Source organism: Protopterus annectens, chromosome 2.part0 (assembly GCF_019279795.1).
Source record: "Protopterus annectens isolate FY-2018-M chromosome 2.part0, PAN1.0, whole genome shotgun sequence".
Taxonomy (NCBI): Eukaryota; Metazoa; Chordata; order Ceratodontiformes; family Protopteridae; genus Protopterus; species Protopterus annectens.
The window spans coordinates 230,304,026-230,321,016 of NC_056728.1; the positions used below are offsets into that span (position 1 = coordinate 230,304,026).

A 16,991-nucleotide genomic window follows, 5' to 3' on the forward strand; every position below is an offset into this window, starting at 1 on the left:
AGACTCCTCGGACTACGCCTGGGGGGGAGCACATGACAGATCGGTGCATTCAGGGCAAATGGTCCCAAAAAGAAAAGCACCTACACATCAATCAAAAGGAAATGCTAGCAGTAATAAATGCTATTATAGCTTTCAAAGACCTTCTGCATCCAGGTCAACTATTGATAAGGACAGACAGCACCACAGTAATGTGGTACATAAACAGGGAGGAACCCATTCATACATTGGAACATGGCTCTGGAATTACAAATCGAACTTCAAGCACAGTACTTGCCAGGCAAGGAAAACACGCTGGCAGACAACCTAAGCAGAAATATGACAGATTCACACGAATGGAAGTTGCATCCTCAAGTTTTTACAGAGATAATTCAAGCATGGGGAAGGCCAGACATAGATCTCTTTGCCTCCCGCAAAAATCACCAATTCTGCTCAAGGACTTTTCATCCACAGGCCTGGAGAGTGGACGCACTATCTTTCAGTTGGACAACAATGACAGTTTATGCCTTTCCACCTCTTCCTCTGCTGCCCAAAGTTCTACTAAAAACCAGAGCAGACAGACCAAAGATGATTCTCATTGCTCGAGACTGGCCAAGACAACACTGGTACCCACTCCTGAGGAGCCTGACACATTCCCCACCATGGACCCTACCTCTAATGCCTCTTCTTCTGACTCAGCACAGCTTCAAAACTCTTCACAGTCAGCTGAAAACACTCAATCTGGCCGCATGGAAGATTCCTTAACTTCACAACAGACCCTACTCTCCAAGGAGGTGCAGGATGTCATTTTGGAGGCCAGAAGGCCTTCTACTAGAAAAGCTTACTCCGCAAAATGGAAACGGTTTTGTGCTTGGAATGAGAAAAAGGGCCAGAATCCTGGAATACTGAATTTACCTCAAATGTTACAGTATCTAGCTGAGATGCTAAGCAGTGGACTTTCATTCTCCTTCATCAAAATCCATGCCTCAGACATTTCTGCAGAATACAACACTGATCCTCCTTTATTCTCTCACCCCCTCTTAAGACAGTTCCTCAGAGGGACTAAGAATATAAAACCCCCAAGGAAACGACCAGTACCTGCTTGGGACCTCAATTTCATTCTAGAAAAATTGACCTTGCCTCCTTTTGAGCCAGCTGCCTCAACAGAATTGCAATATTTGTCCTGGAAAACAGCCTTCCATCACTCTATCACCTCAGCTCGCAGGGTATCGGAACTACAAGCCCTCATGGCTGTGCAGCTTTTCATCATTTTCCATCAGGACAGAGTTTCCTTATGAACCAATCCGTCCTTTATGCCAAAGGTGGTATCCAGGGTAGCTTTGAATCAGGCTATCCACTTACCTACCTTTTACCCTAATCCTCAAAACAAAGGGGAGAGACTACTACATTCCTTGGACATCCACAGACAGCTGCGTTATTATTTGGACAGAACAAAGCCTTTCAGAAAATCAGAGCAACTCTTTATGTCCTATGCTACAGGTGCTCAAGGGAAGCCAATTTCCAAATAGACAATCTCAAAATGGATAGCCCACTGCATACGCTTTTGTTACTCTTTTCATGGTAAAACTGTACCTGAAGGCATCAGATCTCACTCCACAAGGGCCACAGCTACCTCGGCAGCTTTCCTCAGAGGGGTTCCTACCAAAGATATTTTGGAAGCAGCCACTTGGAGTTCTGTGCATACCTTCTCCAAGCACTATCACCTACCATTATACTCAAAACTAGAGCAGGCTTTGCCACTGCAGTCTTTCAGGGCATCCTGGCTCCTCCTAGTTCCAGCTAGTGCCTACCACCCCTTTTGTAGCTTTGGGATTCTACCCATCTGTTATGACTGCAGCTGTATGCACGATGAACATAGTACAGTTTTGTACCTACCATAAATGTAGATGTTCGAGTGCTAATACAGCTGCTGTCCAGGTTTCCCTCCCTCCTTCCCCTCTTGGGACAGGCCGATTGGCTAACACCTCCTCATACAACCTGATTGGGGTATTAATTTATGGTGTATTTGCTTGCAACTACTGTTTTTTGATTATATTGCATTGCATTATTACATAAATTTATGTATTGCCTTCCTTCTGGGGGCACCTGACATCTGGGGCAAGAAAAACTGAAGGAAATGGCGTTGGCTGGTTCTTTTATACCCCTGTCGCACTGACATCAGGGAAGAAGCGACGACAACCGATGCCAGACCTAGACTTTGGAATTCGGCCGACCGAGGACCCGCATGACGGCAGGAAAACCCATCTGTTATGACTGCAGCTGTATTAGCACTCGAACATCTACATTTATGGTAGGTACAAAACTGTACTTTTGTTTGGGGATTTCTCATCTTAATGCGACATTTGTGCTGCCTTTGGTTGCAGGGCACATGCTTACTGAAGGAACAGGCTCATTGTAAAGGGACTTCTTTGACAGGATCCAGAAATGACAAAACCAAAAGTCTGGCAATAACCCCTCTAAGGCTAAGGACTGTGATCTGAAAAAATGTCCCAAGTGAATCTTTGGCTCTGTTGTCCACCCACAGGGTTCTGAGGATCAAGGAACATGCTTCTTGGACCCCTGCCTACACTTCACCAGATTTAGAGATAGGGGTTTCTGTAATTATCCAGGACTCCTAAGAAACTAGGTAGACCAGCTTCAAGACCTTCTCCAACCCTTTCTTCGGGTCCTACAGAAGTACCTTGGAAGTTGACTTGGATTGCCTTGTACAGACGTCTCTGAAGACTCAAATTGAGAATGAGGGTCATTGCAACTGCATAGGCTCCAAAACCAATTGGATCAATCCACTTTACCTTTATTCAGGCTCCCTCAATGGTCTGTCCTTTGGCACCATTTTCTTTAGATCTAGATTGTCAATCAGATCCTGTGACCTACCACCCTTTGGTACATACTTCATTGGCTCTGGGGTTTTTTGATCTGACTGAACTGGCTCCATTCTTGTTGGATCCAGTATCAGAGGCTTGGAGCAAATGACCCAGGTGGGTACCTGCATTGCTTTCGTCTGAGAACTACCCTTGAGGCTTCAAATCCGATTCTCTTCTCAGTGTCGGCCACTAGGGCAGACCAAAGGATTCCCCTCTGGTCTTTCACACTCTTCTCTTGCATTGTTGGATCCTACCATGGTTGCAATGTCCTTGGATCTCCTAGAGGTTGGTGTGGCTTTCTGGGTGTTGAGGATCTTTTCTTCAGCACACAAGGCAGATCCACAGGATTCACTGACTGCAGTTTTCCCCCTTGACCCTCACTCAGTGGTGTTGACTTGTGTAAAGGCATCTTCTGGTCAGGTGCATTCCATTGACCCCAGACAGACTGCCCTGGCACAGAGACAGCCCTCTGAAGACTAGGAAGCCTCATCTCTTGACCCACCAAAGAAAAAGGCACGTAAGAGGAAGCATGTGGACTCACCAACAGAGTCGGTCAGTTCAGATACCGACTAATTCATGTCCTTCAGAAAGATCCTGGAGCTCATTTGACAGAGGGTATCTTGGCCCACCAAACTTCCCTCTCAGGACAAGGCAGCATTGTTAGAGGTGTATAGATTGACTCCTATGTCCTGGGTGTTCCCTCCCACTGATAAGCTAGTAGAGTTGGAGTTGAGGAAGTCTTGGCAGGAACCTGACAACTGCAAGTCGGTTCCAAGGAAGCTGGATAAAATTGTCCACATTCATAAAGATGAACCTTTCTAGGCAAAAACATCTCTGGTAGACTCCATAGTTGCAACAATCACTACAAAAGAGTTGCCTGAAGACTCTTCCTTCATCCATGCACCCAACAAGGAGTCTCAGGCAATAGATAAACTGGAGAAGTGTCTGTACACTTCCAGCTCCCTTGCCATTCGAACTGTGGACTACTCTGCTCATATGATAGGATTCCAGCGGGATGTCACTTGGCAAGCATTATTGGTTCTGAAGAATCCTATTAAGCCAGAGTCGCAGAAGCAGCTCCAAACCACTCTGTCAATAATGCTTGACATTATCAACCTCTCCATGTGTCTGTTGTATAATGTGTCAGATGGAGTGGCGAGAGCAGTCAGGGTGTGCATTGCTATAAGATTCCCATCTTGGCTGGGTTTGTGTGATTTTTACGATAACTTTAAAGAGACCTTCACAAACTCCCCCTTTGAAGGAATCCCCCTGTTTGGTTCCACAGTGAAGGAAAGGATGCAAAAGAGCAAGCAGGGACAGCAAGACCCTGTCTGTAGTAGGAGTGAAATACAAGACCCCTCAGCTTAAAAACAAAGAGTCTTCCCTACCCTGGTTTCATAAGCCTGGGCATCAAGTATGACTCTCCTTCTAACAGAGGTGACTGGGGCAGAGGAGGCCACTTTAGAAGGCCCAGAGACCAAGTTTGTCTGCAAAATCAGGGTTTCCATGATCCCTTTTCTGACAAGCGTCTGCAGAATCTCTGAAAGTTTGCCTGACTGCTCCACTCTGGAGGCAATTGGGGATGCATGTCCCTCTACCCTCATTTGTAGCTTGCCATCAGAAAAGACAAATGGGTAAATGGATCATATCCAGAGGTTACTGCATTCCATTTTTGAAACTTTCCCACCCTCTCCTCTTCCATTGCCAGATGTCCCACCCAGTTAGGCAGAGGCTGCTATGCAACAAGTTCATTCTCCTCTGCAAAAAAGTGCCATCCAGGAGGTTGGCACTAGGTCAGGATTTTATTCAAAATTCTTTTTGGTTCCAAAGAAAACAAAGGACCTCCAGCTCAACCTGGACCGAAGTTTCCTCAACTTCAACAAGAATGTCAAAAAGACCTGCTTCTGGTCTTGGTGCAGTCAGTTATTTCCTGTCCTTAAAAGAACAAATGGATGTGCTGTATAGATTTCTAGGATGCTTACTATAACATAAAAATAGAAAGGAGTCCATACAGGAGATTTCTATTCTTCCACTTAGGAGCCAGTCATTACTAATTCAGAGCCCTACCTTTCTGTCGCCTCAGCCCTCAGAGTGTTCATCAAATACATGGCAGTAGTAGCAGTTCATCCATGTCTTCTGAGATTCAACATTTTCCCTTATCTGGATGACTGGCTCCTAGCTGCCTCTTCCAAGGAGTCTTTTGTACAAGCAAGGGATTGCTCCAACTTTGTGCTTTCCTAGACATTTCTGTCAATCTGGAGAAATTCAACCTGAATCTCTCTCTGTGTTTAGTCTTTCTGAGGTGCCACCTAGACACAACTGTAACTCTGATCTGTCTGCCACAGGACAGAATCTCATCATTGAGGACTGTAATATAAAATATTCTGGAGTTTCACTGTCCTCCAGCATGATTAGATTTGGGCCTCATGGCATCATCAAGTTAATGGTGCAGTTTGCTTATTACCACATGAGGATTCTACATGGCTGCTCCAGTCACAGTGGTCTCTTAAGTATGATTCCCTTTGTCAACCCGTCGTACAAACTGCATCGTGCAGAACTCATCTAAGCTCGTGGCTTCATTCTCCTCCGGTATCCACAGGCAGACCTTTGCAGGTCCCTTTACCAGTAGCAGCTGTAATTATAGATGCATCCTCTCTTGGGGGAGACATTGCAAAGGGAGAATGTTCCATGGTTTCTGATCAGAATCAGAGGCTCGTCTTCTCAAATCTTTTGGAGATGAGAGCAGTTATGTTGCAGGAATTACCGAGCTGTCCTCTAAGATTGATAAACATACAGACGGACAATATGACAATGATCTGATACATAAACAAGCTTGGGGGAACCATATCTTATCCACTTTGTAACAAGGCCATGAGAGTGTGATAGTGGTTGAAGGCCTCTCTCTGATTTTTAATGGCAACACACATCCCTGGAAGGTTCAGTAGTCTACTGGACAGGCTCGGCAGGAAACTCCTGTTGCCTCACAAGTGGTCACTGAATCCAGGAATTACTGGGGAGATTTTCAGTTGCTGGGGCAAACCGTGCTGCAATCTATTTGTGACCCTTAGAGCACCAAGTGCAGCAGTTAATTTTCCGATCTGAAGTAGTTAACTTCATTTGTTCAGCAACCTGTGGGTATCGGATCCGACCTGGATCCGAGCTGGCAGCTATCCAAGCTAGAGATCTGAGCTGCAAGCTCCTCCCCCTTACCCTGCTACCTCCCTCCAGTCCTCAGATCTTGTTTGCCGCGGCTTCTAGAAGCATGAGTGACAAGCTCCTGGCGATTTTGTGAGTTTTTGAATAGGATTTTTCTCTGTATTTTCAAGTTAAATTGTGTGCGCGTGTGTGTTAGCAACCCCTTAAGTTAATTTAGTTTAATTTGGTTTAAGTAGTTCGTTAGACTTGGCGTTTTCCCTTCCCCTTATCTGTGTGTGAGGGTGTGTGTTTTGAGTTAGTCATGGCCGAAGGCCCTAAGGCCATTTTTTCCAAATGCTCTGAGTGTGGCCATAAGCTGTCCCCAGCCGATGGCCACACTCAGTGCGTTCTTTGCCTGGGGGTTGCTCATTTATCATCAGGCTGCCAGATTTGTGCAGCCTTTAACCCCCGGGCTTTGAGGGACAGGAAGACCAAGTTAATCTTAGCGGGCCTTTTGCCCGCGGATTCTACTTCCTCCTCTCCCTCAGTGGCACCAGCCGCAGCTGCAGCTGTTCAGCCAATGGTTCCTGCTCCCCTGGCCGGGACTCAAACTCCCACTGTGCCCCAGGGAGAGAGGGACCCTAGAAAGAAAGAAAGGAGAGAGAGAGAAGGCGAAAGAGAAAGACAAGGACAGGGAGAGGCATAGGAGCCGCAAGAGCCGGGCCGATTCTGCCCCCTCAGCCCCGCCAGCTAAGCAGCTCTGTTCTCCCTTGAAGGTCTCCGGGTCTTCCCCCTCTCGGCTCCGTTCCCCACGTTTCTCTCCGGAGCCGGAGGAGGAGCCCCGGCCGCCTTTGAGGTCATCAAGGCCGCCTTCCTGGCCAGCCTCGGCGGCTTCTAGATCGACAAGAAGTCTTTCTGACGCGGACATGGACCAGATGATGCATTGCTTCCTTCAGGCCCAGATGCAGATGGGAGTGCTTTTGCCCCCCCCCCCCCTCTGGGGGGGAGCTCGGCCCCCTTCTTTACCCCCATTGCTCCTTCTCTGATCCATTATCGGGTTTCGGAGCCATCGACGCCGGCCTTACCCTTGAGTTTATCGGGTCCTTTTTCGGATCCGAGCTCTCGGGGCCATGAGCGGAGCCTCGGATCCGGAGGGGTGAGTGTGTCTTTGTCACAGATGCGGTTGGAGCACACTTCTCTTTCGGGTCCGATCACTTCGGCGCCGATCCACACATCGGATCTGATGGGGCTGCTCTCGGATCCCAGGGAGAGCAGTTCACCTTCGGCCTTCAACGTGGTGGAGAGGGTCCTCTCGAGGGATTCGAGGCCCCAGGCTCATGCTACAGATCCACCCGCCATTCCCTTGCAGATGGGCCTGTCTTCCATCATCCGGCCCTAGGGACAGACTGCGTCTACGTCCCAGATGGTTCCTGTAGAGGAACAAGACCCGGTTGGTGAGCCCTCCTCAGACAACCCCCCCCCCGAGGAGGTTCCTTACAAACGAAAGTGTAAAAGGAGGCACTTGGACTCCCCCGAGTCCCTCACGGAAGACACTTCCCACAGGTCACCCCCCCGAGAATGTCTCATTTGGAGACATTATGGAGATGCTGCACATTAGAGGGGGTGGTCAGCCCAAAAACCTTAATCGGATGAGTCTGTGTTTCTGGAGGCGTTTGACGCAGGCCCGTCTACCTCTTGGGTGTCCCCTCCGGCCGACCCCCTGGTAGATCTAATTGCTACCAGGGCATGGAAGGAGCCACGGACACTGTAGAGCCGATCCCCTGGAGACCAGATAAGATCCTTAGTCCCCCGACAGACAGGACAGCGTGGAGTAAAGTTTCCCCAGTAGATGCCATGGTGTTGGCGGCTGCCACCAAGAAGGAACTGGCGCAGGATAGTTCCTCGGTCCATCCTCCCGACAAGGAGTCTCGGACGATGGACCACATTGAAAAGCGGATGTTTGCTTCAGCCACCTTCTCTGTAAGGGCACTGAACTACTTGGCACATGTGATTAAGCTTCAGCGGGATCTACTGAAAGAGTACGCTGGATCATCCCCGGAGTCCATGTCAGCCGTGGACAAACAAACCTTCTCAGCACGAATGGCCACTCTAAAATCAATATCCAACACATCTATGCGGCTCTCCCATGCCATAGAGGGGGCGGCTAGAGCCAGTGGAGCAGGCATCTCATTATGGCGTCACGCCTGGCTCCGTCTTTGCGACTTTGCGGAACCCTTCAAGGCGTCTTTTGCAAAAGCTCCCTTTGACGGTTCTACGCTGTTTGGCAAGACCGTCCGCGATACGCTGCTTCAGAGCGAGAAAGACAGGAAGATGTTGTCTGCCATCGGAATCCGTTTATCGGCTCCTCAAAGGTCCTCTTCCAGAAACCAGAGAGGACAAAAGAAGATGTGGTTCCGGAAATCTCAACAATCCTGTTACGCTCCAGACCCTTTATCCTTCAGAGGCAGGGTAGGACAAGACGGACGCCGGCCCAGAGGCAGAGGGGAGGCAGAAGAATTTCGGGTCAAGGGAACCTTTTTCTGACTGACCTGTGCAGCAACCCTGAGGAGTTGCCCGGCTGCTCCTCTCTGGAGGCATTCGGGGGGCATTTCTCGGAACACCTAGCACATTGGGAGTCCATCACGACAGATCACTGGGTGCTCCGAATAATATCCAGAGGTTATTCTATCCCCTTCGTAAATCCTCCCCCTCAGTTGGGGTGCCTCCCCGATGTCCCACCCAGTCAGAGGGAGGCGGCGGCTTTAGAGATAAGAGCTGCTAAAAAAAAGAGCCATCCAGCATGTCCCCCCAGGCCAGTCCAGGTCAGGCAATTACTCCAGGTTCTTTTTGGTGCCAAAAAAGACGGGGGACTTAAGGCCAATTCTCAACATGTCTTCATTGAACCTGTTCATTGCCACGGGAAATTCCGGATGGTCACTCTTCAATCTATTCTCCCCCCCCCCTTCTGCAGGAGAACGACTGGATTTGCTCTATAGACCTCAAGGATACGTACTAGGTGATCCAGGAGGTTTCTCCGCTTTCGGTTGGGGGCCAGTCATTATCAGTTCAGGGTCCTCCCTTTTGGCCTCACCACAGCCCCCAGGGTGTTTACCAAGGTCATGGCGGTTGTAGCGACCCACATGAGGCTTCAGGGAATACAGGACTTTCCTCACCTGGACTGGCTCCTCGCCGCTCCCACCAGGCACCTACTATGCTCAGCCAGGGATTGTTTCCTGCTTTTGGCCCACCAGTTGGGGATCGCTATAAATTACAAAAAATTGTCCCTTCAGCCTGTTCAGGTCCTGGACTTCATAGGGGCCAGAATAGACACTCTTCAGTCCAAGGCCTTCTTGACGTCAGACAGACTCCGCAACCTAACTCTCCACGTTTTAGCACTTCTACAGTCTCCGGCCCCACCAGCGGAATTAGTCCTGAGGGCCCTAGGTTATATGGCGGCAGCTATCAACCTTTCACCCCTAGCCCGCTTGAACATGAGGGTTCTTCAATGGACCTTGCAGGTTCAGTGGTCCATCCTTTGACATCCGTTGGACTCCCCGATTCCCTTCAGCAGGGTTTGCAGGGAATCCCTGCTTTGGTGGCTCCATTCCCGAGAGCTTCGGGAAGGGCGGCCCTTTTTGATGCCTCTACCCCAAGCCACGGTGACCACGGACGCTTCTCACCTAGGGTGGGGGGGCATTGCATGGGCAGAACTGTCCAAGGCACGTGGTCCCTAACAGAGACCATTCTGCATATCAATGTTCTGGAGATGAGGGCAGTGCTTCAGCGTTGCAAGCTCTCCATGCCCTTCTTCCTCTAGGGACTATTGCAATTCAGACAGACATGTCAGTGGTCTGGTACATCAACAAACAGGGGGGGGCCAGGTCTTACCCTCTTTGCCGAGAGGCCATGAGAGTTTGGGAGTGGGCGATATCCACCAACCGTTTTCTGCTAGCAATGCACATTCCGGGTCGGTCCAACATTTTAGCGGACAAGCTGAGTTGAACTATCCTCTCACCTTACGAGTGGTCTCTGAACCCCTTAGTAGCAAAACAAATCTTCCTCAAATGGGGTCAACCTTGCTGCAATCTGTTCGCATCACCTTCAAACGCAAAGTGCAGCGAGTTTTTTGCTCTAATCCCCCCACCGGGGGGGATCCCCAGAGACGCCCTAGTTCATGCTTGGCCATCCGGTGTTCTTTATGCTTATCTTCCTCTCCCCTTAATGACAAAATTCTTGCAGAAAGCTCGTCGGTTGGGGAGCAAGGTTATCCTCATAGCCCCATTCTGGCTTCATCAAACCTGGTTCCCATACCTGCGGTCTCATCTCATAGCCCCTCCTTGGATCTTAGATCCCATTCCGGATCTGATTTCTCATCCTTCGGGATTGAAAACTCCGAATCTGGATGACCTCAAGCTTTCAGCTTGGTTTATCTAGTTCCATTAGTGGCTAGGGCTCCCGGTATCTCATCCGCACTTAAATCCATCCTGGTGGTGGCACATAAGCCTTCTACCAGGAAAGTCTACAGCAGTAAATGGAAATGTTTTTCTATCTGGGCCAGGCATAGGAATTTGGACCCCTTTATGGCTCCCATTCCAGCAGACCCCCAGGGATACTCTGTCCCATCATTGGCCTGCTGTGTACTTTATGCCTATTCCCCCTGTACCACTCCTAGGCAAGTTCATACAGAAAGCTGTTTGGTGCAAGACCACCGTTATCCTTATAGCCCATTTTTGGGCTAGACAGATATGGTTCCCTCTCCGCAAACCTTACCTGAAGGATCCCCTTTAGCTCTTCAATACTCTGGCAAATCTTATCTCTCATCTTTCCAGGGAATCTCACCTTGACATTCCAAACCAGCTTTGTTTCACCAGTTCCCAGCACTTGATACATCTCCTCCTACTGATGTGATCTACATATTCACAACTTCCCAAAAGTCATTTATACTTAGTCTATCACAGTAAATGGAAAAGATTTGCTGTATGGGCTGAATCTCAGAATATAAAACCCTTTTCATCTTTTGTTGAAGATGTGCTACAGTTTTTGTCATCCTTATTTACAGTTGGCAGCTATTTTTTCTTTTCACATTTGCTTTCAGGACACTTCACTGGCTCCTCATAGACTATGTATTGTACCTTCCAGTTGTGACCCCCCCCCCCCAAAGGATCCTGCTTCCTCTGTGGGACTTTATCTTTGTTTTGGAAACTTTATCCAGACCTTCATTTGAACCAACAGCATCTGCAGAGTTGAATTTCTTTTCCTGGAAATCTGTTTTTTGAATGACTATCACTTTGGCTAAGAGGAATTCAGAACTAGACACCCTGTTTTCTGTTTTTCCTTATATTGTGTTCACAAAGATATGGTCACCTTTAGGAAACCACCACTCCTTTGTTCCAAAAGTGGCTTCCAAGACTAACGTCTCCTAACCCATACATCTTGCACAGTTCTTCCCAAACTACCAAATAGAGGCGAATACATTTTACATACATTGAATTTACACAGGCAGCTTGGTTTCTATTTCCACAGAACAGCACCCCTCAGAAAAAAATTAGCAACTGTTTCTTTCGCGCAGAACAAGCTGGGGAAGGTTTCTAAGATTTGCTTGTCAACATGGTTATCTGATTGTATTTCTTTTTTATCTACACTTCCACAACAGAACTTTGTCCTCTACGCTCACAGCTCTTTCCAATAGAATCATGGTGGCTTCAGTAAGTTCTTCAGATTTCTATCATTGGATGATGTTTGTCAAGCAGCTACATGATCTTCTGCTCGCACCTTTAAGCATTTCAAGTTGTACTGTATTTCCAGAGCCAGAGCTTCCATCCTGAATGGTGTCCTCCTGTCTTGAGGCCACTGAGGAATTGCGTAACTGGGGATTCTAACCCATATGTCAGATTGGACGGACTGGAGATGCTTACCATAATGATGGATCCCTTCCCCTTAGTCCATCTGATACGACAACCCATCTTCCTTCTCCTTGCTGGTCTGTAGGACCTGAAAGACCTTTCTTCCTGCATCAAAGGCAGTGAAAGTGAGCTTTACATTCATGTGCCAAACTTGATCTTTGCTAGCTGGGGAGGACATTATGGGAGGGGAAGATATGGAAGGGCTCTAGGCTGGAGCACTAAATTGCCTGGGCTTGAGGACCCATGTCATATCAGATGGACTGGGATGAAAGGATCTATCATTATTAAGTACATAACATTCATTTTCTTAATGTTCTGTATTGGGTAAGGTCTTAGTGTTTATAATTTGCTTACAGGAATACTGTCCCCCACAACTCCTTTATCTGCCCCTCCCCTTAAAAATGCAGTATCCTGAACTCAGAAGGAGGTGTACAGTTCTACCCCTTTTTTACAAAATTGTGTATAAAAATCAGATTCTGAGTGAGGCAGTCTATACTATTACAAAGCAGTACAGTTAGCACTTTTTTGGCGGCAAAGTGTATCTGGTATGCTTATGTGGTAGTGCTTTTCAAATGCTGGCAGTTATTTCATAGAGGTAGATTATCTGTAGCAGGTGCTCTTGGAAGAAAAAAATGTATTATTTCTGATAAAGCTATTGCAAAGTGGAAGAGGGTAGCTGTGTGGCACAGATGGAAGGAGCTTTAACTACAGCCCCGGTGATCTGAGTTTGAGGAGGTATCTGGGGAGGAAGTATTTTGAGTGGTTGATGCAGCATTGCCCATTGTTGGGGGAGAGGGGTCTTTCCACTATTTGAGCATCACTTTTTAGGGACCAATGCTAATTAGAGTGATTCAACATCCTGACCTGCCAAGCAGCATTTGTGCCCTGTAGCAAGGGACTGTGTGTAGAAGCAAGCATACAGCCTTGGTGTTGTACTGCAAGTCTTGATTCAGTGGTATGTGGACTGGCCACCAGAGAGACCAAGGAAAGTAAAAAAAAACAGGGGAAAAAAAATCAGTCACCCATTGGCTACTGACTGCAATCTCCACTGCTGGCATATAAAAGTACTGGCTCTTGACTGGAGCCAATACTGCCATCTTATAAAAGTTACAGGGTTCCAGCAAGGTGCATCTTTCACAGAAAAGCAAGATCCCCCCCCAGAGGGTAGTGTAAGCTGCTAGACACTGAGCAGGACTACATAAATGAATGGGTTAACAATTATTAAAAAAAATAGTTTGCCAATTTATAGCAGCTTTTCCTAGTGTTTCTAACCTTGTCAAGGAATTTTATTGTGGTATAGCAAATTATCTTTGAAGTATTCACTCAAGTATGCAGTGATCATAGGGTTCATACTGTAAACCATATTTACATTTGTTTGACAAAGGAGCTATAAATACAAATCACTATCATAGCATCCACTGTTTTTCACAACATTTGTATTTTATGTCTAAGTTAGTTCTGAGTAAGAAATACAAGCAAATGAACTGTTAACATAGCCCTTTCACAATTAAGGCTTCACAGATGTAGCACTTTAATGATAGTAAAATAAAATTTAAAAAAGTGGTTTATCCAATCCTTAACTTGTACTTCTTTTGTTTTTCAGCTGTCAAACAGTTACTAAACCAAGGATCTGTGCAGAAAGTTTACAATGGACTACAGGGATATTAACAGTAAATAAAAAAAGACTTGGATTAAAACAAACTAAAAAGATGATCTGTGGGTATATTTATTATCTGCAATTTTTTAGTGTTGGATTTATTCTGAATTACAAACTTTACTAGACCTACTGGAAAAATGAGGTACAGAAGGTATAATTTTATTGCTGGGAGGTGAAAGTGGTCTGGATGAAGACTTGACTCCTCTAGAACAAGCGCTCCGGAACATTACCTCTGATTTGACGTCTGCAGGTCTAACTGTGCTCTAATGAGAGCAAATCAGAGCGCGACTGATAACACACCCTATTCAGGTGTCCATGTTTTGTAATGTTCTGAAAAGAAATTTAAATATATTTTGATGTTCTGTTATCTGTTTACTTGACTTTTTGTGGTATCATCTGTAGTTCTGTAGTATAGATTTCTGTGTGGCAGCTGTTTAGTTTTTGCTCACTTGAACCAAGGGTTCTATTTTTTTTTTATATATAATAGAAAAGGAAGACTTTAAGGATAATTTTTAACCACAGAATGACTGGATTTTCATGGATGTGCTGATTTATGCAGATGTTGAAATTTGATGACCTTATTAGATTTCATACTATACAGATTTGTCAGCTGTCTTATTTTTCTTACATAATTTTATTTTTTAAATTGCTAATTAGAGTTTTTACCTGCCACTGCTGGGAATATGTTTATAGTAGACAGGTTGGAGAATAATATTTTTTTAGGTAAAATAAAAATAGTAATTAAAAATAATAAGAAGGCAACACTGTTTTTCACACTCTGGTGTTAGCAAGAAATGGACCTTCTTATTTACTACTGAAGTTAGTTTCCTACAGTTTGATGGGTTATTTAACATTACTTCCAAAGCAGTAGGGATTTTTTAATAGTGTGGTATCTTGTCCATGTCTTATGTTATTGATGGCATCACATTTGCTTATTTAGTACTAAATGCTATTTTGATTACTTATTTGGAGAAAAGTAACATAAAAATCTTATTTGACAACTCAAAATGAATCATTGTGGATGGCATCTATATGAGTTGGTTTCACCTGAAAAATTATGGAAATTCCTGACAGTAATTTGAATGCTTGAAGGAAAGGTCCATAAATACATAACTTTCACCTTAAACTGAATGTGTCAGGGCCAAAGCAGTTTCACCAAAAATAGTGTAAAGCTGGGGGAAGTTATTAATTGACACAGCTTTCAAATGTTGTTCTTTTCTGTGAAAGGCATGTCTTGTGTAACACGTGAGTTTAATATAATGAACTTTGAGATCACTGCACTTCACCTTTGGGCAAAGGCAGACTATGATTGCAGTGACCTCATTCAAGCACTGCTTGGTTTGGCAAATGCAAATTAAGCAGTTGGCTATGGTTGCGGCTGTCTTGGTTCTTCAAAAACCTACTTACTTGATCCAGCTGTTTTATATCATTTATATATATATATATATATATATATATTACACACAACAACCCACTTATTTGACACTGACACTTTGTTTTTATTTTACAATCCCATGACCTTGGACTATGAAGACATTGCTTCTTCAATTACTGTAAAGGTGTAACAATATACAGAAGGTCAGGATACATTGTTGCCCTTGACCCACAAGGCAGAGGGACACACAGTTGTGCAAATGCCGTTTCAGATGCCAAAACACAATAAAAAATAGCATTTACACAATTTTTGGAGACATTATTTGAGTTGTGGCAGTTTACCCCATTCCTTGATTTTATTTAACTCACGGTTACTGTGCCTTGGAGGAAAGATAATTCCCCATATGCAGACATTATTTGCAACCATTGTTACTTGTTTGCAGGGAATGCCACCCCTTTCCTTTGTATAATAAACAACAAGGTTACTGTAGCTTGTAGGAAAGATGATTTCCTCTGTGTACGTGCTACATTTAGATAGTGTAACATTCCACCAAGTATGCTTTATTGCACACTTATCTTTGAATAACTTCCCTACTCCCTTCTGTACTTCTATATATTCTGTGTTTGTGTATATTGCCAAACTATAAAAGAAAAAAATACTGGTAAGCATGCTAAGAAGTTAGCCTTCTGTTTAAAAAGCTGGATCACTGGATAAGTCATTTGCACGTATGAGGTAATCTGCTGTAGTTAAACAATAGGATAGGATTATTTGCTAGATAGGAAGCTCATGTTTTTTTCAGGTGACTGTTTAACGCACTAACAGTGCATTACCTTAAAAATTGTGTTTTAGTGGCAGATGGTAAATGACTTGTTAACAGGGTTAGCGTTCTTGTTTCTGTATCCCAAACAGAACTTGAGAAGTAAGAAGCACCCCAGCAGAAATTACAAGAGTCTGGAGCCACCAGCTGAACTAGAAATCAACCAGGCCTGTACTAACAGTTTAAATGAAGTCCATGCCACTGAACATGCAGTTCTGTCACTTCAATTCACATTGATTTATTTTGCCATTGGGAAGTAATGTTTCTGTTTCAGGAAAGCAAAATACCATTTCATTAAGCAGCTTATTCTAGTTGAGGCTTCCTGAAAAAAAGTATCATCAATTTGCAGGGTGTGCTGATACTTTATTTCTAGCTTTGATTAACTAGCAGAAAGAATCTCAAACATAATCTACACCATAGAGGGGAGACCCTACTAATTAAGCAGCAGAACAGGCAAGAACATTGATTTTTTTTTTTTGTGTTTTTTTTTTCTGAGAAAAATACTGGTAAATCCCAAATTTGGACTGTCTGAGAATTTGGCATTTTTGGCCAGAAAACTAATTCACCACTAGATGTATTTCTGATCATGTTTATAATATTCCCAGCTTGTATTATTGAGTGCTCTGTGCCTAGAATTTGTTTAAATTTTCAATATATCTTGATGTAGAAGAAAATATAATGAAATCACCATAATGACCGGAAATTACATTTAAAAATCACAGGTATATTTGTCTCAAATTTCGTCTCGTGAAAATAGATTTTTTTTTTTTGAAAACTGAAAGTCAGTGTCCCTGAACATAGCATATGTTAAGTGTCTATCATACCACTGCTTTCCTGTCAGCTGGTAATTACTAATTACTATTTACCATAAAACAAAGTACTGTGCAAAGCGCATAAGTGAGTGTAGCTAATAAATACAGAAAAGAAAAAAAATCTATCAGTTTTGCATCGTTTCCCTACTTAAACGTTTTCTCATAATGTAGTATATAAAATTATAACAGCAGTTTTTTTTTCATTTAAGAACTTGTTGCTAAAGGTTTGTATTGTTTTTAACACTACTGTAAGTGAATAACTTTTCTTTTTCAAACATCTTTATTAAATTTACACATATGACAAAGGCAATCTTACATTTATATAAATGAAAAGCATACAAAATATCACTTTAGTTACAGTTTACATCACAGACACCATTGAAACAACAGTAGTTGTAAACATTATACATCACTTATAAACCATGCAGTCA

At 44.6% G+C, this 16,991-nt stretch overlaps 1 protein-coding gene across 1 annotated transcript in view; it reads left to right on the top strand.

The window, feature by feature from the left end:
* DNAJB11 (DnaJ heat shock protein family (Hsp40) member B11) overlaps positions 1-14,154 on the top strand; it is a 452,930-nt gene extending 438,776 nt beyond the window's left edge. Inside the window, exon 10 of the mRNA XM_044060687.1 lies at positions 13,503-14,154. Within this exon, the coding sequence (XP_043916622.1) occupies positions 13,503-13,567 (65 nt within the window). The 3' untranslated portion in view covers positions 13,568-14,154. The remainder of the gene's footprint in view (positions 1-13,502) is intronic.
* The last annotated feature ends 2,837 nt before the right edge of the window (positions 14,155-16,991 follow it).